Source organism: Simochromis diagramma, unplaced genomic scaffold, assembly GCF_900408965.1.
Source record: "Simochromis diagramma unplaced genomic scaffold, fSimDia1.1 OVJJ01000027.1, whole genome shotgun sequence".
Lineage (NCBI taxonomy): Eukaryota > Metazoa > Chordata > Actinopteri > Cichliformes > Cichlidae > Simochromis > Simochromis diagramma.
The window spans coordinates 147955-170046 of NW_024386904.1; the positions used below are offsets into that span (position 1 = coordinate 147955).

Sequence of the window (22092 nt, forward strand, 5' to 3'; positions counted from 1 at the left end):
GTCTATGGGGGGATTTTGGAGTCCTCCGGACACCCTGGTGAAGACCCCATGTCGATAGCACCAACGGTTCTGGACTTGGTCCAAATGGGTCCAAATCTGACCGAATAAAAAGTTCGAAATTGGAGATAGGAGTGTCGGATCGGGCTGATTCGACCACCACTGTACTCAGCAGGGCCTGCCGCGACGTTGTTCTTTTCCTCTTTTCTCATTACCCACAGTCAGTTATATCCACTTCTGTCGGGCCTAGGCTAGTCACTGATTTCTATAATCCACTCGATTCCGATTCACAAGGTCCAGATTCGATTTGGTGCAATTTTTCCTCAGACAGTCAGAATCTTATCATTCTGATCATATATCAGTACTGACACTAAACTTCATCAGAGATGTGAACATCACAGCACATGCCGACAGAGAGAGAAACAGCTGATCAGCGACCAGCTGAACATCCAGGCCGTGAGGGACAGGAAGTATACTGCTCTGTCCTTCACACTTCTCTGTTACAGCCTTGAGGTTCAGCTGGTCGCTGATCAGCTGTTGGACTCTTTGGTTGTATCCCAGAGGGACACGTAAGCCCTCATGCCACGTCAAGGCAGAGTCCATGTGAGGGGTGTTTTTTTTTTGTTTTGTTTTGTTCTTAAAATACCTGTATTTACAGTGGAACCTGTGAACAACATAACTGAGATCACACTTCTTCAAGATCAACTACAACAGAAATCAAATTCACACTTGTCTTAAAGTGGATACAAAAGAAACAAAAATGTCCTACTCTGTTAGTTCTAAGCATAAAGTCAAAATAAAAAGGACATTATTAGAAAAGGAAATCAACTTGTATGCCTATGCATCCCTGAGAAGGTCTCTTCGCTTTCTCCCAAAGCCCTTGTACGACCTTGCAGGTAGTCTTGCTGCTTTGCATTGTCCAACATACTCCTTGTATGCCACGCCAGTGGAGATTGTTGGATCAAGGTTGATAAATCCCTTTTCCTGCTGTGTCCAGTGTCTGCTGGTTTGAGCGGGCATGTACACAGCTCTCATCTGCAATAGGACAGGTTCCTCATCCTCTTCTAGTACAGGCGCATCCTCTTCCTCCATCACCAGGGGGAGATCTGGAGGCAACTTTTTCTCCGTATGGGGTTTTGGGTTCCCCATTCGATAAAGGATATTGTAGTGGAGCTTATAGAGAGTGAAGCCGAAAACTTTTTCACAGACTGATGTTACAAGTATCTTGTACTTTTGGAGCTCTGCCTGTGTCATCTTCAGCTCCAGGAGTAGGTCCTTCAGTTTCTCATAGGACACAAAATCCTTATTCATGATAAGTCCCACTGAGCTGACCAGCACCAAGACCTTGTTCCGCGTGTGCTTTTCAATCTTCCCCGGAATCCTCTTCATCACTTGGGGCAGCCATGGCATTCCATGCTCTCTGTACCTTTCAAGGGTCCTGGCGTAGCACAGTCCACGGCGCTCCATCTCCATGGCCACATCCCCCACTATGGCCATGGCCTGGGAGTCGATGGAAGGCTCCCTGCCGTCATTATGTATCTCTACATAATCCATCAAGTTCCAAGAAGCCCTCCTTGTTCCCTTTATATCACGGTACTTAACGTCCGGGAACCACCTGATCTTCAGCTCAAGGAATCCTGCTCTCAGGCATTCTTGTACATTCTTGCCTTCCCCTTCAACAAGCTTCCTCGCCCGGGCAAAGGTGAATGGGGTCGGGAAGGAGTCTCTGGTGGCCAGGTTCTCCGTCATTGCAGCCAGATTAATGTATCCCTTGAGATTCTCTGGGCATTTTCCCCTTGCAACTCTGAGATGAAAATGCCGTCGTTCCTCCTGAAGAGGTCTTTCAGCAGCAGCTTTACAAGTTCAGGTCCCAGCACAGAAGGCTTGCACTTGAGAGTCAATGTGAGAGCAAATAGCCTCTCGATTCTTTTCATCTGGAGTGTGTCCCTTATCCAGTGTGCCAGAGGTGGTGGGCAGTCCTCAATAGCTGCACCAGTTGCTGCACCCAGGCCCATGAAGCCCCTCATGTTGGTTGCACTGAACTCATGCAGCGAGCTGGTCCCCAGTGCTGGCGAGTACTGTCTGTCCATGTTGGACAAGGGGTGCCCGTATAATGCCTCCTCCAGCGCAAGCTCCAGCTGGAATGCCTTCCACACTGGGAGAAAGCCGCCTTTGCCTATGTGCTTCTCCCCGAGTTGCCGGAGCTGGTCAGCCATATACTTTAGACAGCGAGACAGTATCTCATTCACGCTTGGCTGTTCCCGTTTAAAGGGGACAACGAGGGGGAAGTCCATCAGGCACTTATGCAATTTCCTCAAGGTGAAGAATGAGCATGCAAAAACGTCTGTAAAGTCTGCCAGTTCCTTCCCTTCCATCCCCTTCACGATCTCTATTCTCTGGTTATAATTACCTTCCTGGCCAAGTCCATCATGTGGATGTAGTAGTCCTCAGCTCTGGTGGCCACCACCTGTGACGTAATTTGGGTGGCCGAGGCCACCAGTGACGATCAAGCCGCTAATGGGGTGCCGGAATGTGGACATATAATGAGTGTGTGGGCTGTCCACATAAACTTGCCAGAAGGTGACATTAGGCCGAGTGACAATCTCTGCCAAAGCTGGCAAGATGTCCGGTGGGTGCTGGTCGAGTTCTGTCTGCACGTTAACACACTCATGCATGGACATGCACGTGAAGAGCCTAGCTCTGGGTTCAAACATCCTTTCTAGTCCTGCTCTTGACCAGAAAAGTGTGGTGTGAGGGTCCAGTAGTATTAAGTTGCAGGCCACGTGCAGAGAACATCGCACAACGTCATCAGGGTTAGCTATTTCCCTCAAATGAAAGGGGTTCCTTGTCTTTTGTCAAAATTTGTAGACAAAGAACTGGACTTCCAATGTTGGATGCTCCGGCAACATCCTCTTCGCTTCATCAAGTTTGGAGAGCATGAACGTTCGATCCTGCTCCAATACGTTCATGCTCCCTTTGTTTTGAATGATGGTCTTCTGCAGCGTGAGTCTGGTCAGGTCTTCCAGTGGAAGGTCTTTGAGCAACTCAACAAATTTTGTTAAGATGCCATTAACAAGGTCCACCGTGTGCCTTGGTAAATAGTCAGGCATTTTACAGACTCTGTCCACCACCACAAGGGACTTGGGAATTACTATAGCTTCTAACTTGAATCCCCCGTCCAGGTAGGCAAAATCAAAGCCTCTTACCTTTCGCAGCACTTTTAAGCCCTCCACAGACACCTTACTAAGGTCAAAGTGTTTCTTTATGGTGTGCCAGGAGTTTTTCAGCTGGTGCATTTTGAAGGGTGCCATGTTCAACCTAGAAAAGGGTATATGCAGGCCTTTCAAGTTTTTTAGTTCAACCACCACTCCGTCGTAATCAAATTTACTCCGAACAAGTCTCGTGGGATCCTCAACTGTCGTTGCCTGCAATGGAATGAAAATGTTGGGGTCCAGGAGGAAATCCTCAATGCTTTTAGATCTGGCGAAAGCATCCGCCAAACCCTTCATATTTTCAACACCAACGTCCTCCATGGCTGTTGTGTTCTGGAAAGAACAGAAAGTATAATCAGGTAAGGGGGGAAAAAAAAAAAAAAAAAAAAAAAAGTGAAACAATGTAATTAAAAAACTGTTAAACCAGGAAAGGCAAAAACAGTGTAATCATGTAAGTAAAACAGGAAATAGCAATTTGCAACAGTTAAGAATATGCAAAAATATTACCTGTACTGTAAATACAGTCTTTAAAGAGAGCAGATAAAAAGGTTGTGTGTCTTAGTTAACCAAGACGCTGTGGTCAAAAATCCAGAGACACTGCTACTCTGAGTTTCACGGCCAGAATGACTGAGCTGAGCACTGATCCCCTTATATAGGGTCTGTTTGGTAAGTGTAAGAAATCACTTTTGAAAAACTTCCCGGTCAAAAGTTGCCGCCATAGGAAATGAATTGGTATCCCACTGAATGGGTTGTTCAGTGAATGGGCTACTGAACGACACCCACTGAACGACACCCACTAAATAAGCCACTGAACGACCCATTGAATGAACCTGTGAACAATACAGGGAGTGCAGAATTATTAGGCAAATGAGTATTTTGTCCACATCATCCTCTTCATGCATGTTGTCTTACTCCAAGCTGTATAGGCTCGAAAGCCTACTACCAATTAAGCATATTAGGTGATGTGCATCTCTGTAATGAGAAGGGGTGTGGTCTAATGACATCAACACCCTATATCAGGTGTGCATAATTATTAGGCAACGTCCTTTCCTTTGGCAAAATGGGTCAAAAGAAGGACTTGACAGGCTCAGAAAAGTCAAAAATAGTGAGATATCTTGCAGAGGGATGCAGCAGTCTCAAAATTGCAAAGCTTCTGAAGCGTGATCATCGAACAATCAAGCGTTTCATTCAAAATAGTCAACAGGGTCGCAAGAAGCGTGTGGAAAAACCAAGGCGCAAAATAACTGCCCATGAACTGAGAAAAGTCAAGCGTGCAGCTGCCAAGATGCCACTTGCCACCAGTTTGGCCATATTTCAGAGCTGCAACATCACTGGAGTGCCCAAAAGCACAAGGTGTTCAATACTCAGAGACATGGCCAAGGTAAGAAAGGCTGAAAGACGACCACCACTGAACAAGACACACAAACTGAAACGTCAAGACTGGGCCAAGAAATATCTCAAGACTGGTTTTTCTAAGGTTTTATGGACTGATGACATGAGAGTGAGTCTTGATGGGCCAGATGGATGGGCCCGTGGCTGGATTGGTAAAGGGCAGAGAGCTCCAGTCCCACTCAGACGCCAGCAAGGTGGAGGTGGAGTACTGGTTTGGGCTGGTATCATCAAAGATGAGCTTGTGGGGCCTTTTCGGGTTGAGGATGGAGTTAAGCTCAACTCCCAGTCCTACTGCCAGTTTCTGGAAGACACCTTCTTCAAGCAGTGGTACAGGAAGAAGTCTGCATCCTTCAAGAAAAACATGATTTTCATACAGGACAATGCTCCATCACACGCGTCCAAGTACTCCACAGCGTGGCTGGCAAGAAAGGGTATAAAAGAAGAAAAACTAATGACATGGCCTCCTTGTTCACCTGATCTGAACCCCATTGAGAACCTGTGGTCCATCATCAAATGTGAGATTTACAAGGAGGGAAAACAGTACACCTCTCTGAACAGTGTCTGGGAGGCTGTGGTTGCTGCTGCACGCAATGTTGATGGTGAACAGATCAAAACACTGACAGAATCCATGGATGGCAGGCTTTTGAGTGTCCTTGCAAAGAAAGGTGGCTATATTGGTCGCTGATTTGTTTTTGTTTTGTTTTTGAATGTCAGAAATGTATATTTGTGAATGTGGAGATGTTATATTGGTGTCACTGGTGAAAATAAATAATTGAAATGGGTATATATTTGTTTTTTGTTAAGTTGCCTAATAATTATGCACAGTAATAGTCACCTGCACACACAGATATCCCCCTAAAATAGCTAAAACTAAAAACAAACTAAAAACTACTTCCAAAAACATTCAGCTTTGATATTAATGAGTTTTTTGGGTTCATTGAGAACATGGTTGTTGTTCAATAATAAAATTATTCCTCAAAAATACAACTTGCCTAATAATTCTGCACTCCCTGTAATTGTTACAATAATTTTACTTTTAAAATTTTTAACAGGTTCAAGTCAGTGGTGAGCAGCTATAATGCGGAATACTACAACTAGGGTTGCCAACCGCCCCTTAAAAAACGGAATCGTCCCGTATTTAGAAACAAAAGTACACGTCCCGTATTGAGCTAATAAGGGACGCACTTTGTCCCGTGATACAGTGAGAATCAAAAGTAGTCTATAAATGTTTATGGAATTAACGCTTTGTTTGAAAGCATAATTCCCAGCCCCTCTCCTGCTTTGTGACCAATGAGCTGACAGCACACTTATGACAATTCGAGTATGACAATTCAGATTACCGCTCATCTCATTGGTCGAGGAAAGGTCGCTTACGGAGAAAATACTGGAAGACAACAGATGACCACAACAAGAAGCATGGCCAACAGGGAAACAAACGCCGACACTGCGGTGCAAGTCTCGGACGACAGTACACCTAAAGCTGGGCAAACACTGTGCGATTTTTTTCAGTCACGTTATTCAGCTCCTGCTCAAACTGCACGATTGACTCGCAGGGGTTAGAAGTTCATAGGTCACGATGCAGGTCTCACACTATACGGCCCGATGCTCTGATGCGACCTGAGTGCTCACACTGTGCCTCCATAAAATGAAGGTTATAACAGAAAATCTGTCGCTCGCTCTCCCTCTCTGTCTTTCACTCACACAGACACACCACCACCATCAACTTTGCTAAATTGCTAATGAAAAACATTGATCAGGCAGCTGTGATTGAGCAGCAGTGTAGATCCAACTATTGTCACGGTTGTTGTGGTCGTGATAATTTTGTGATGCCACATCGAAAAGGCTCGGATGAGCTTTCCAAAGTTCTACAAGTTGTGCCTCCATCGCTTGTGTCCAGATCACACGCTGCACAGCCGTGCTGCTCCATCTTTTTCACCGACGTTTACGTGTTTGCACGTGAGCGGCTGCGGTGACACCCTCACGAGCGATTGATGATCGGGAGCTGGTCGTGAGGTGTTAATCGCTTCTCGTTACCCCACGTATACTACACGATGCAGGCCAAAAATCACGCCGATCACCAAATCGGTCGGACGAATCAAAAATCGGCTCAAAATGGGCCAAAAAAAAAAAAAAAAAAAAAAAAAAAAGGCTGCAAAAGTACAGGGAGGAATGGGAAAAGGAAAACACCTGGCTGGAAAAGTGCACGATAACACCTATAAAGCGCACTGCACTGTGTGCGCCGGCGCACTTTTTCCATAGGCATGCTTCTAATGGTGGGCACATGAAGAACATGAGGGGCGTGAAAGCTCGGGGAACCCTTAACCAATTTCTTGTCCACCAGGCCACGGCAGAAGCCGTTTTTAAACCCTCTGGTTAAGGTTAATATGGGCATGTGCAGTGAATATCATATGGGCTCAAAATGTGGTCATAAATATTTTGTACTTGTAAAAAAGATTTGTGTATGCGTAAAAAAGATTTGTGTGTGGACTTAGAAAAAAAAAAAAACCTGCAAGTTACAAGTACGGATTTTGACCCTATTTTTCTTCCCTTCATCTGATTGGTCAATGTCATGTCAATCACAAATGTAACAATCCAATCAGAGAACAGATGGGTTTGGCTGTCGAGGGGCGCTTTTTTTTAACTTTTCATATTCTGTTGCACTGTTTTTACTTGAAGCTCTGCATTCCCAGTGATTGCATTTCCTTTTGTAAGCGTCTGAGGAACAAAAGTCTCTGCATCCGCATTAAGAATTTCAAGGCTGTTTCCCTTTGTTTTAAAATACGATTCCATTCCATTAGATTTCCGTGAAGCGACGCTCCGCATAGTGGATCCAGTTCTCAGCACGTTCACCTTTGCAACAGTTGCAGCTATATCTGCTTCAAGCTGAAGTTGTTCTTTCTTTCTCCTCAATTGTTCCTCTTGTTCTTCAAGAGAGTGTTTTTCTTTCAGCATATGTTGACGTGCGAGCAAGGCGGCCATTTCAGCTTCTGCCCTGAGACGTGCAGATGAAGTAGATGATACTCTTGAGCTTGACCTACTGCCTTGATTTGACACACTGTCGGATGGCAACACGTCATCATTAACATCATTCTGAGGATTAAGAGATGATTGTGGTTCTTTTCCAGTGTGCTCTCGCACCTCCATTTCTCTTCCCAGGGAGGTTTCCTGTGACTGTGCCTTGTCAGATGATGGCCTCCCTGAATGTTTATCAGTTTCAGAAAGCCATATCTTAACATCCTCCATAAACCCTTTATTGTATTTAGCGATGCTTGAGAACCATGTATTTTGTTTATCTTTCTCATCAAATGAGATGAGAGAAAGTAAAGATTCATGCAATGCACTGGCATCCTTAAACAGGTGTGTTAACTCAACAAACTGTGATTTGACTCGTGAATGATTTTTATCATCTCTCATTAGCTCTTTAAGAGACATAATAACACTTTTCATTTTGTTTACATGCCTTTTCCGATCTGTTTGGATGGTTTCAATTTTGTTTGCAAGAGCTTTCTCAGTGAGGGAAATTATTCTTTTATCCTTTTCAGTTTTTCCAACAACAGATGCAGCCTGTGATCCACTCATTTTAAGCATTCAACATAAGCAGCATGAATCCAAAACAAAGGCAACAGCGATTCCTTCAAACTCAGTTGAACGCCTGCAGAGCCACAGCACACACACACACACACACACACACACACACACCAAATCCAACAGCAAACGTAGCGGTGGGCGTGTCACAAAAACATCTTCATGTGGTCAGAATCCAAACTGCGTTCAAACAAACAATACGCAGCACAAAAACACAGTTTACATACCACCGTCGTCTTCTCCTTATCTGTCAGACTAGCCGCTTTTACGGGTGTAGTGGCGGCGGTGTGTGGGCTCGCGTCGGCGTTTATTCAGCGCTGATTGCGGGAGGCTCCATTGCCGTCGCACTTTTTGCTGACAAATATTGGCGACTGTCAAGCCTTTGAGTCGCCGAGCAGTTGAATAGGGGAATAATATTGACGTGCCCGCTGTTCAAAACGTAAGTCAAAGTTCCAGGTTAAAACTCCTTTATTTGTTACCAAATCCTTAAAATCCGTAGAAAACAGTGATCAAAAACATTCTAAGCTTGAGCGGTCAGCAAAAGTCGACTTCCCCCATCACCCACTCGTTCACAAAAATTCCCTCAGGACGTGAACAGGTGATATAGCAATCGCTATTACCGACACCACGTGACCCAAAGCTACGCCTATCCACAACACTAGCTAAAGGTCCAGCTGCTGTATGTCAAAGGGGTCAAAGGGAGAGAAAAGAAAAAGAGCTAACTTCACCCAGAAAGATGTAAGAAAAGACAGGACAGGAGAGAAAGAAGAGAGGTTATATCTGTGGACTGTAGGAGATACTATTTAAATAGGAAATGAGCCGTACACACACAGTCAGTTCACAAGGTTTAATGCTAATGCGCCTGTGCTTACACGTTATTTTAATTATTCTAATTATTAATTCATTTACATTTAAAATGATGATGCTTAGAGTCATTCACTGAACTCAGTCATTATACCAACTTTAAACAGTTTACAGTATACCTTTAGTGTAGGGAATGGAACTCAGCCAAGATAGCTGTGAAACATCAGGTTACATCTTGTTGAGTTTAATCCACAAAGAGTAACAGCATTTAACATTTGCATTCTCATGTACTGATATTACACTCAACAAAAATATAAACGCAACACCTTTGTTACTGCTCCCATTCCCCATGGGATGGACGTAGAGACCTAAAATTCATTCCAGATACACAATATAACCATCCCTCCCAAACAGTGGTCACAAATCAGTCCAAATGTGTGGTAGTGGGCACATCTGCCATATTGAGATAATCCATCCCACCTCACAGGTGTGCCACATCAGGATGCTGATCTGACATCATGAGTAGTGCACAGGTGTACCTCAGACTGCCCACAACAAAAGGCCACCCTGGAATGTGCAGTTTTGTCTCACAGCAAAATGCCACAGATGCCACAAGCAATGAGGGAGCGTGCAATTGGCATGCTGACAGCAGGAATGTCAACCAGATCTGTCGCCCGTGCATTGAATGTTCATTTCTCAACCATAAGCCGTCTCCACAGGCGTTTCAGAGAATATGGCAGCACATCCAACCGGCCTCACAACCGCAGACCTCGTGTAACCACACCAGCCCAGGACCTCCACATCCAGCAGGTTCACCTCAAAGATCGTCTGAGACCAGCCACCCAGACAGCTGCTGGAACAATTGGTTTGCACAACCAAACAATTTCTGCACAAACTGTCAGAAACCGTCTCAGGGACGCTCAACTGCATGCCCGTCGTCCTCATCGGGGTCTTGACCTGACTCCAGCTCGTCGCCGTAACAGACTTGTGTGGGCAAATGCTCACATTCGATGGCGTCTGGCACGTTGGAGAGGTGTGCGCTTCACGGATGAATCATGGTTCACATTGTTCAGGGCAGATGGCAGCTGAGAATGTCCCAGTTCTTGCATGGCCAGCATACTCACCGGACATGTCACCCATTGAGCATGTTCGGGATGTGCTTGACCGGCGTATACGACAGCGTGTACCAGTTCCCACGAATATCCAACAACCTCGCACAGCCATTGAAGTGGAGTGGACCAACATCCCGCAGGCCACAATTGACAATCTGATAGACTCCATGCGACGATGTGTTGCACTGCATGAGGCAAATGGTGGTCACACCAGATACTGACCGGTTCTGGGTCCCCAGACCCCCAATAGCGCAAAAAACTGCACATTCCAGGGTGGCCTTTTGTTGTGGGCAGTCTGAGGTACACCTGTGCACTACTCATGATGTCAGATCAGCATCCTGATGTGGCACACCTGTGAGGTGGGATGGATTATTTCAATATAGCAGATGTGCCCACTACCACACATTTGGACTGATTTGTGACCACTGTTTGGGAGGGATGGTTATATTGTGTATCTGGAATGAATTTTAGGTCTCTACGTCCATCCCATGGGGAATGGGAGCAGTAACAAAGGTGTTGCGTTTATATTTTTGTTGAGTGTAATTTTGTAGTATATTAATATAGAAGGTCTAGTTACATGTGCATAAAAATAGATAGTAGAACTGTCTACTTTTAACTTTCGTACTTTGAGGACATTTCAGAGCCTGTAATTATTCACTTTTGCTCGAGTAAAGAACTTGAATCAGTACTTCAACGTTCAGCATTGGGGCCGGTTAATACTTGGATGGGAAACCTCCTGGAAATACCAGGTGCTGTAAGCTTTTTCACTTCGACACACAAACTGCAGAGGGCGCTGCTGATATCTATTGTAGCTGGAGACACAGTTCAGTAAGACATGGTCAGACTGTATCAGTCCTTACTACAAACCAGGAAGGCAACAAATATTTTTTTCACAGTACTGTAAAACAACAGAGTTACACACATTGTGTGGTATCATCGTAATAGTTACTAATTGTGTTGAGCAGGTGTTCATTTTCAAATTAATGTCAGCAGATTTTTGCTAATTTACTGTATAGAGTAGGTAATAGATAGCCATGCAGTGATACAAGCAATCCAAAACTACATGAAACACATGACATTAGACATAATAGGCCTTCCTCATTGGAGACGTGTTGACTTCTTAGTCACATGATTAGCAACAATGATCATGCTGATCTGTGTGCACCTGTGAGCTGTTGGCAAAACTTTTTGTTGCTGCTGTTTCCTTTTTACCCTCTTTTCCGCCATAATTTTCTTTATTACTCCATTTACATAAATTCTTTTTATTTATTTTTTTATTTTTTTATTTTTTTGTATTTTCCAGAATTATATATTTTTTTAAAATTATAAGGTTAACCAGCAACACTGAGAAAGCAAGAACAACACTCAGTTGAATTATGACAGTGACTCACAAACTTATTTTAAAGGCGACAACTAGGTTAATAAAGAAGGACCAGTTCTAGAGGTCATGGCACAAAGTCCACAAATCTAAGTTTATTGTCAGGCTGCGAGTCACACATGTGAAGGAAAAAGGCAACGCAAACAACTCAGTCAAGGGGAAGTTAAAAGTTGGAGCAAAGATGGATTCGTTCACCAAGAAAGTGAAGAAAAGTAAATCTCACAAACAAACAAAAAAAACCCATCACTGCCAACAAGAGAAGTTACAAAGAGCTCCCACGATCAGTTTCTTAACTGCCTATCTATTGGAGCCTATGTGTTTAACCACTGTTACAGAGTGAGAGGGTACATCCTGCTCATGCTGAAAGTCCGTCACCAAAAATAATAATATGCTCTCACATCCACACATACACCAATTATTTCACATAAAACATAAATGTGTTTGTAAAAATGTTAAACATATACAGATATCTCTAACTATAATATTGCCATGACTGAATACTGAATGTCCCAAAAGCCCACAGTAAGACTCTACTTCAACTAATAAATCACTAAGATAACATAAGAAGGAAATTCAATATGTCCACAGGATCCGCTGTGTGAAAACAGCGAGCTGTAAATGAAAAGAAAAAGCTTCAAAACTTCAGAAAGAAGTTTGACAAATTTTACAGGAACCTCACATATAATCCCCAAAATATTATGACTTTTGAACTTGTTGCTATCTGTGACATCATGCTAGGAAGTCTTGATATGCAGGGAAACTCAAAAAAAAGTATGATACAGAGGGGCAGTCACACTTTACTATATGAAGAGATCAAGACTAAGCTTACAGTCAATTAATGCATGAATCAGTGGTTTGGAACTGGTTTGGGGAAAGTTTAACATTTTCCCCAAACCAGTTCCTAATTTTTTAACTCCTCCAACCACTGCATGGCCAACATTAAGTATGGTTTCAGCAGGTACTATCAGAAAAAATAATGGATTAAACTCCTCAGCTTCATCTCTGGCTTCATTTTCATATCTGGCCTGAATCTTGCGTCTTTCTTCCTCCAGTTCTCTCTCACACTTCATCTTTAACTTCTTCATCTCCCATTCTCTCTCATCCATCTCTCTCTTTCTCTCCTCATTCATCTCCTCTCTCTCCCTCTTCCTCTCCTCCTGTCTCTCCTTCCTCTCCCTCTCTCTCTCAGCCTGGAGTTGTTTGTTGTATTTCTGCATCTCTTTCTCATATCTTTCCCGTATTTCTCTCTCCATTTTCTCTTTTTCTTTCTGTATTTCTTCTTCTTTCTCTCTCAGGATGCGTTGTTTGTCCTCTTCAATCGCCCTCTCAGCCTTTTGGAACATCTCGTTGGTGTAGTGGCTTCCTCTGTTCTTCTGGATCAGCTCAGTAACCTGAGAGCGCTCCTTCAGTTTATTGTTGAAGACGTGGTAATGACCGTTACATCTGGCCACGAGTTCCTGAAGGTCTGAGCTTCCTTCTAAGAACTCTTCAATAGTGGTGCCTTCAAGTTGGTCCCCATGGGTAAAGAGAACCATGCTGTATTTGTCTGCTGCGTGGCCAAAGATTTTTTGAATCTTTTGCACCGTCTGTTTTTCCTCTTCAGTGAATCTGCCCAGTCTGATGACCACCAAGAAGATATGGGGTCCTGGAGAAGCATAGGAGATGCACTGGCATATATTTTTCTGAGTTTCTCTTCATCAACCCTGGTATCAAACAGTCCCGGGGTGTCAATGACAGCAACGCGATGTCCATCCACTGCAGCTTTTCCTTTGAAAGATTCTACAGTCACAGATTTGGCACTGAACTTGGATTCAAAGCACTCACGGCCCAGAATAGTGTTTCCAGTAGCACTCTTTCCAGTTCCAGTCTTCCCCACCATCACAATCCTCATCTCATCATCGTTTGTCCTGCCAGAATCGAACTTGCCAGCCATGCTTGGGTTGTAATTGCTTCTGTCGATGTTCAGTCTAAACAGTGTTGTGTAGCCAACAGAAGTGGAGCAAGAAGTGAAAGGCAAAGACTGTGCTGCAGCTTCTTCAACAGGCAGCATGAGCCAAACCACACCTACAATGACTCTTTTTTTTTTTTTGGCCTGTCCCGTTTGGCTCTTTTTCATCAGAATTATTGTCTAAAGGCAAAGAAAGATGCCCAACCGATTTACTTTACCAAATTGACCATCCCAGCCTTGCCGTAATGGTCCATTTGATTCACCTTTTATTGATTATTTTATTTTCACTTGCTGAATACGGGACAGACTTGACTGGGGGAAAGAAGGGGAGAAAGAAAGAGGGAAAGAGAAAGAGCTGAGAAGAGGGACGGGGGAGAAGGGCAAAAACCAAAAACCAACAGAACGGGCAGAAAAAGAAAAAAAAATGCATCTATCGATCACCTGGATCACCTGCTGAGAAAGAAAAAAGAAAACAAGCAGAAGAGAACAAGAGTAATAGAATAAACAACATCACAATGATATATGGGAATATGACAGTAGATACTAAATATTAAACATTATTGTGCAGCACATAAGATCAACAGAACACAGTGTGCTTTGAGGTAGGAGCCAAAAAGGGTGTAGTTTGTGGGTGTGATCACCCGTGTGTACACCTGTGAGCATGGACGCGCTTGTTTTTAAAAGGTTCCTTCATGTAATGATCTGCTAGAGGGTGTGGGGGGGCCACAGCCCCGTCCTCCAGGGCATGAAGCAGGTATGGAGGAGATCAAAACTTCAGACATCCAGAGGCCCCCAGAACACAAGAGACCAAGGAAGACCAACAGAGGGGCAGCCGCACCACTGTCCCAGAAAGAGCTGAGGAGAGTCCCAGATGAGGGCTCACTCAGCAGCCGCGGAGCAGAAGCCAGGGGGAGTTGCAGTGACGCGCCCGTGAGCTCCGCCGGCAGCCAGCTGTGCCTGAGTGACCGAGCCCCAGGCCGAGAGGCCGGGGGCACCCCACCCCCGAAGTGGCCCGAGCGAGCCCCAGGCTCCAGGCCCCGATAAGCGGCCGCCAAGGAGTGAGCCGGTGTGTACCTGGACGCCCATCCCCAGACACAAAGAACCACCAACGCACCGACACCTGAGGGAGTCCGCCACTGGCAGGGGAAGTGGTGGTGGGTGGAGATAGGCCTCCAAACCTTGGAGGGCCTGAGATGTCCCCAGAGAGGTGGCGCCTGATACCCAACCTGACATATAGACACAGACATACAGGCACACACAGACACAGACATCCATTCCCACCCTCATGCTCTCATATGCACTTACTCCACACTCAACCAACGTGGAGACAGACATAAAGAGACGCTGTACACACAATCACACTCCCCAAGCGTACTCTACGAACCGGGTCTAGGTACCCTTGCCCCTGGAGGGGGGAACTGCACCCAGACCCAGGTGGTGTTACCCTTTTCCCTGCGGTGGGGAGAGGCAGACCGCCCCGACTCCGCAGCAGCAGGGAGGCCCCACACTCCAGACCGCAGTCGGACGGCCAACTCCTCCTCCTAGCCCCCCCGCTCCAGCAGGTCGCAGAGAACGGGGGTGAGAGAAGACTCCAAACCTCCCTCCACCCGCTCATTGTAGTGTTGATGCATGTGTGTTCTAAGGCGCATTTAAAACCCAGGAGGGCATGGAGCTACCTGCCAGAGAGCAGCAGGTAAGCTCATGGTCCCTCCTGCTAGCCCTCAGTGTCTACGTGTATTTAAAATTGAGAGGTGGGCAACCACGCGAGGGGTGGGGTGTACACCCTGATGGTAATTTGGATTCAGTGTATCGTGCCCACCCCCAAGATCCTATATGTATGTGTAATGAGAGTGTGAGTAATGTGAATGTCTAAGTTGTGGGATAAAATTGAGGCAGAGGCAGCCAGAAGGGGACAGAGGGGGGGGGGGGGGGGGGGTAGCCTCCTCTGTAACAGTATTTTGTCTACGTCCGCCATTGTAGAAATTCATTTCACCGAAACAATAACGTGGCGCACAGTGTGACGTCAGAAGAGGCGCACACCTTTGACGCTGCGTTTTCTCCGTTTTCCTCGTCCACACGTAAACGCAAAAACTGAGTTTTTGAAAATATCCACCCTGGCAGGAGTTTTTAAAAATCTCAGTTTTCAGTGACCGAAAACGCCGTTTACGTGTGGACGAAAGGCGCAAACGCATAGAAAAATCTGCGTTTTCAAAAATACCCGGGTACGTGTGGACGTAGCTTTAGACTCTTCAGTTCTGTGTACTATAGCTGGCATTTATTGTAAAATGCCAACGTGAGTATTTGATTCTTCTGCTTCTAGTAGAGGTATTACAGTAACATGGCTATTAGTGCAATACCAGAGATAGCATTTATCCACATAACAATGATGTAAGAATTGTGTTTAAGTAAAATCTGAAGATATTTCACTTGAGTAGCCCGTGCTACATTTTAATACCACAATAACTATTTGATTAGTCTCACCATCACTTTATGATTATGCCAGTACTGAACACAAAAATGTAAGAGACAAATCAAGAGCCTGGTTTGTCACATTGCACATTTTTATTTTAGTTAAATGATCTCCAGATGATCAAAAAGTGAAGACATGTAATTGTTAACTTATTAACAAATGTTGTTACAGTAGTTTTGACTGCCAATCACAATCATGTTCTCAGAACTGTTAAAACACACATTATACAGGATAATGTCATGTAAGGACAGTAACTGATCCAAAGGACATCTTCAGAGATGGTCTTCAACAAACTCAAAGTGCTTCAACAAGCAACACACACATAATCAGGAATTTCTACTGTTTATTTAAAACAGCATTAAATTGAATGACATTTTATTTATATTGCACCAAATCACAGACCCTACAATGATTAAACATTTCAAACTATTTTATGATATACTTGAGATAGCACATGTTCAAATTCACATTTTTTATGAACATATTGCTTCCTCATAGACACATTTCAAACAATTTCATACTTTCTATATGTTAATTTTGTGGTTTTAGAAAGCCTTTATTAAATCAAATGTAAATGTTTATAAAGGAAGGTCAAAATTAAAGGCTTGTGGCACAGGCAAAGTTTGGGCAGAGTCTGACTGATGGGACTCTTTTTGTGACTTATTTACTCAGATTCAGCATCACACAATAAAATATATAACTGATAAAGAAACAGAAAGACAGAGAACCGTTTAAGGCATCATTGAAACCTGATACTTCAGGCCTCAAGGTGTACAGGTAGGCCATTTTCACATTTTATCCTTTTGTTTTTTCTGAGTGTTAGCATTTGGTATAAACAAGGTTCGCTGCTTATCATTATGCAGTCAATGGCATCAAATTTGTGGGTGACAAACCCCTTTTTGTTAGTGCGACACAAAGCAACTACTAAGGTCACCTTATCTTTCATGAAAGTATTTATTGACTTACACTGATTTATGTCATTGACATTTATCATCATGTTATTACAGTCATGAGAGCCCTTTCTTGGAAGGATGTGTTTCCTTTTGAAATCTTTATAAGTTTGTGAGAGCACAGCAGCAGACAGCATCAGCAGCAGCAAACAGGCACATTGAACCTTCATGAGTCCCTGGTGAAGAAAAACCAAACATTTACATTAGTCTGTCCTCTTTAAAGTTTTGATTTTAGTGGGCAGTTGTTGTCACGGCTGCCGAGGCGAGCCGTGTGGAGTTGGAAGAAGGACCCAAGATGCAAGCAGTGGATGAGATGCTAATGAGGTTTATTTACAAAGGTGTAGTGGCAGACAAGCAGTGGGGCATGACAAATAACTGAAGACACCTAAACTGGGAGAACTAAAATAACAGACCTGGAAGCATACGACAAAGGGGATGAGAAGCAGAGAGACGCAGACGAGGAACAGGACACTGCAGAACACAGGGTAACGCAGACAAACCAGCAACAGGCAGGAGAACACACAGGGCTTAAATACACACACCAGTAATCAGGGGATGAGAGACAGGAGGGCAACACAGCTGGGAGGAATCAGAGCTGACGGGACAGGGGAAACGTAAACTGAACACACATCAGACAGAGACCTTCACAATAAAACAGGAAGCTCAGACACGGGGAACCAAACAAGACACAGAACTAAACAGACAGATTCACAAACAGACGGGGTGACACCATAGACAGACAGAGACACAGACTCAAAGGCAGACCGAATATAACACAGAACTCAAACAATAATAATAATAATCATCATCATCATAATAAACTAGACAATGATAACTAAAAGCGCTGGGTCACCGACCCAGAACCATGACAGTTGTCTGTAGAACAAAAAAAATATAATATTGTTTAAACAGTCATAATAAAAAAAACATTTTCTGAGTAAATGACATCCAACACAACACTCTGGGAAATTAACTTTCTGAGTTTTTGTTTACATTTTTGTGGAATTACAAGAAAAATAGGACCTTTTTAGTACACTATAACAGTAAGTAAAGAAAAAGAAGAAAACAAAACAAACTTTTTATAATATACTAAATCTTTGTAATGCAAACTTGCTGAATTACTTAGTTTTGTGACTTGACTGAGAACGGGTTGGTTGGTTAATCTGCGGTGGACATAAGCTGGTCGTCTGAGGCACCAGATGGTAAAGATGTCTCTTTAGATTCAATCTGATGAATATGGTTGAATTATAGTAAATACATTACACAGTGACCTGCTGATAGACTCTTTAACTTTAACAAAAGCAAAGTAACCACTAAAGTCAGCTGTGTATGTGAGATATATGACTTGAACAACATCCAACAACAACGAGTCACTTATTTTCACAAACAGCTCTGTGTGTAAGTTATGGAGGTCATTTATCAGATATACAAATTCACTGAGACACTATTACTTTTGTTTTCTTTAACTCTGAAGCGTTCCAAGGATATTACTTAATTAATGTAATACTTTTTTTGTATACAACTTCTAGTCTTCTTCTTCCCCTTTCAGCTGTTTGCTTTTGTTATCATCCTATCCTTACCATCCTCATCTGTCACACCAGCCCTCTCCAGCTTTGTCTCCAAAACCTGTCCCTCTGATCTTTTTTAATCCTGTCGATTCTGGTCAATCTTAGTACTAACAAAATGCAACTGCCACTATTATTATAGTTTTATCATTAATGATGGACTAAAAACATTGTATTCATGCAGTTTTATGATGTACATTTTTCAGATATCAGTGTTTATAACCAAAAGGCCTACGAAAATGTTATTACCCACTAGCAAAAGGTTACACAAAGGCAAAATGGTAAAATATAACAAGTTCAAAGACTGACCTGCTTAAAGATGAAAATCACCAAAAAAGGAACAAGAAGTCAAACAAAACAGCCAAGGGAGAAAGAACCCTGATTCCTCTGTGCAGCTCCTGCCCTACTCCTGTGGTATGCAGAGCAACAGTTTAGCACCCACACTTCCTGTCCATTTCATAGTGTGTATTTTAAGCCCATATACGGCATATAAACAACTAACCAACAGAGTTACAGAGACATGACCACAACAAGGAAATGCACTTACGCCCTTCTCTGCTAACACACACATATATATTTGGTTTAATACATTAACATTATTATTATTATTATTTGTGACTTAAACTAAAAAAATATTTTTTTTATCATGATGCAAACCATAAAGGGCCAAAGTGCTCAAATAAAAAGTCCTTTTATGTTGTCAATCATCACACCATGTACACCTTTATGAGTTTACATGAGAAATATGTCTTATCTGATCATAACAAAACAAAAGCTGTTTTCTAGACTCCAGTGGTGTTGCAGACAGGGGGTGTACAGTGTCTTCACAAGAGTCACACGTCCTGCAGACGTGACATTGACTCAGTGAATTTTGACCATGTGACATGCAGAGGTGCTTATCTCTCTACAGAGATGGAAGTCACAAAACAGTTTCGCCACTTTAGCTTTTCTTTCTTTATTTTTAAACTTCTGTACCGCATTAACCATTTCCCGCAGTAAGCTATTGTAATAGGTAATGGCAAAATAAGTCACGTGTAAATTACAGCTGAGTGAATATGAACTTTGAAATGTTTCATCTGAATTTACCATGGCCAAATCAGTCTTTAATGGGGCCACAGTATGTATAAAGTGTAATTAATAATACAAGAAACTAAAATCATGAAACTTCTAACACAAGACTTTAATACTGGGACATTTGGCATCTTGATAAGTTGAACTTTAACTGTCACTACATATTGTTACTCCCAAATAAATAAGAATAATCAAAAATATTTAACTGGAACATGTTTTGATCAAAAAATCTAAAGGTTTAGTGTCCTCAGACAATCTAAAAGTGTATTACTTCTATTTTGTTTTTAGCTTTTCGAGCATATACTATATGATATGCAGTGTACCTTGACCTACATTAGATAGATGTCTGTCATATACAGAAGAGACAACAGAGATATGCAAATAGTTTATTAGCAGACTGGCAGAATATTATTTGATGTATATATTTTGTGGCAGAATAATTATAAATTGTAGATATATTCAGAAGTATAGAGATACAGTGGGGCAAAAAAGTATTTAGTCAGCCACCGATTGTGCAAGTTCCCCCACTTAAAATGATGACAGAGATACGTGTCATGTTAGAGTCATGCCTGTGGCCACCAGTGCAACTGGTCTTCTGGTTTAAAATGCGGAAATATGAGCAAACTGTCAAAACATTTCACAAGTCTGTCAGTCACAGAATAAATGTCACATCATAGTTCATCTGTTGTTGCACCAGATATATTAGCAGAGTGTGCACGAACTGTATAAATCATCAGTTATATAAATATAGTGCTGTGAAAAAGTGCTGTCACAGTTTGGCCGACAAACATGCAGGAATACCTTGTTTAATGTAAAACCAGCTTTGAATAGCAAACTGTGTCTACAAGCTGTTGTGGTCATTTGTTGTGACAGTTGCATTGTTTCCTAATCACAAATAGAGAAGTGCTAAAGCATCTCAGGAAGGTTGCAAAAGTGATGCAAATAATTATCTGAGATGTTTGTGCTTTTATGTATAAAAGCGGAAGTGCACAGAGTCTACGCTCTGACAAAGGCAAACTATGACTTGTAAATGTAAAATATAATATCTGTTGGTCTTCAGTCTTCACTTCATGTTTGGTAAGAACATTCATTTATCATATATTATAGGAAAGAAACTCATTGATAGACAAAACTCTTAACTGAAGTTCACACACAGGTGTAAAGACGTGTGTTGAAGTCTGAATTATTGATTCTGCTCCACTTTGCAGATTACCAACTCATTCCTGAGCCACTGCGAGTTAACCAAACAACTACAAGCAAAAACAAAGAAAGGTAGAGTGCTGGGTAACCGATATTTTTGTATGTGAAACTGCATTTAGCAAAAGCAGTGTCTCTGTGGCTCTGTTATTACAGAGCATCAAATAAATGCAAACATTTTGATGGAGGCTCAACACTGTTTTACTGTAAATCTACACATTTTCAGATAAAACCAAAGTAAAATGTGATCAGTGTCATCCAGTTGATGTGCACTATATCAAATTTATGACAGATCTACTACACCAGTAACAAGAATGAGGAAATATTAATGTAAATGCTCTGTTTTCTTTATCAGGGGATCATGAGGTTTCAATGTGCCTGTTTGCTCCTGGTGCTGTCTTCTCCTGCTGTGCTCTGTAAAACTGATGACAAGCTCAAAACTAAACATGTCGTTGTGAGAAAGGGCTCCTGTGATCAAATGATGAAAAACATCAATGGCAGAAATGAATGCAAGGAGAAAAACACTTTCATCAAAGAAGAGTATTTGGAATCAGTTCTGACTGTGTGTGTAAAAACAAACACAGGATTCATCCCCAGAGAGTATGACGCTATTAAATGTAAACAATCGAGCAAGAACCCTTGTTCATACAAGTACACTGAAACCAAACTTCAGGTGATAACGTGTAACAATGGAAAACCTGTACACCTTGATGCGTGGAAGGATTAAAGTTGAAAGTGATGCTATTTGTGCCTCTTTACTTGGTAGTAACATTTATCAAAATGTTAATTATGTGGCTATGTTCAGTTAATTCTGGAAATTAAAGGATTTATTTTGGAAGTGTAAGAATTTGGGAAACATTGAATATAGCAGAATAAACTTTCTTCCTCCAGCAATCTTTGTTTGTCTTTTGATTTATTGGATTTACAGCTATGAATACGTTTTGAAGCAGAATACATGCTTGCATTTTTCACATTGTCAATTTATCTGGACACAAACCAAAAACAAAACTGGAACTGGGAGGACTGGGAGTATTGTGTTCTGGGCATTTTTGTAACCTGTGCTAGAGCAAAACTGTTTTTTTTTTTGTTTTTTTTACAGCACAGCAACAAAACGCAAACAAAATTCTTATAGAGTTCTTGTATACGCTGTAAAAAAAAAATCTGTAATTTTACATTTTTCCTCTGTTAAATCTTTGCAGAATTTTGCAGATATAATTATCTTTGAAAACTATAATTACTGTACAGTAGTTGCCAGATTCAGAAATGTATACAGATTATATATAGATACAAGTTTAATGAGTATGAACAATTGCATGTCAATTACAGGTTTGCATTATTAAAATGCAATCAATCATAATATTATTTTACAGATGGCTATTGAAATTTCATATAATTAAAGTACTATCAGTTA

General features: G+C 42.3%; 1 protein-coding gene, 2 long non-coding RNA genes and 1 pseudogene across 3 annotated transcripts; 1 reads left to right on the plus strand and 3 right to left on the minus strand.

Moving 5' to 3' along the window:
* Positions 1-586: 586 nt before the first annotated feature.
* On the minus strand, positions 587-8844 carry LOC120735499. The gene is made up of 2 exons (XM_040034886.1): positions 8414-8844; positions 587-3542 (listed from the first exon to the last, which is right to left on the minus strand). The coding sequence occupies exon 2, from the start codon at positions 1744-1746 to the stop codon at positions 835-837; it is 912 nt and encodes a 303-aa protein (XP_039890820.1). The 5' UTR covers positions 1747-3542; positions 8414-8844; the 3' UTR covers positions 587-834.
* A 2561-nt stretch (positions 8845-11405) lies between these two features.
* Positions 11406-13550, minus strand: LOC120735476 (annotated as a pseudogene).
* A 3004-nt stretch (positions 13551-16554) lies between these two features.
* On the minus strand, positions 16555-18899 carry LOC120735503. The gene is made up of 2 exons (XR_005696277.1): positions 18723-18899; positions 16555-17024 (listed from the first exon to the last, which is right to left on the minus strand). It is a non-coding gene; the product is annotated as an uncharacterized LOC120735503 (long non-coding RNA).
* A 1565-nt stretch (positions 18900-20464) lies between these two features.
* LOC120735502 lies at positions 20465-21569 on the plus strand. The gene is made up of 3 exons (XR_005696276.1): positions 20465-20561; positions 20693-20756; positions 21037-21569. It is a non-coding gene; the product is annotated as an uncharacterized LOC120735502 (long non-coding RNA).
* Positions 21570-22092: the final 523 nt, after the last annotated feature.

What these genes read in the sequence shown, in the direction of transcription:
- LOC120735499 (XM_040034886.1), bottom strand. Translation starts at nt 1,746, where the DNA reads ATGACGGAGAACCTGGCCACCAGAGACTCCTTCCCGACCCCATTCACC.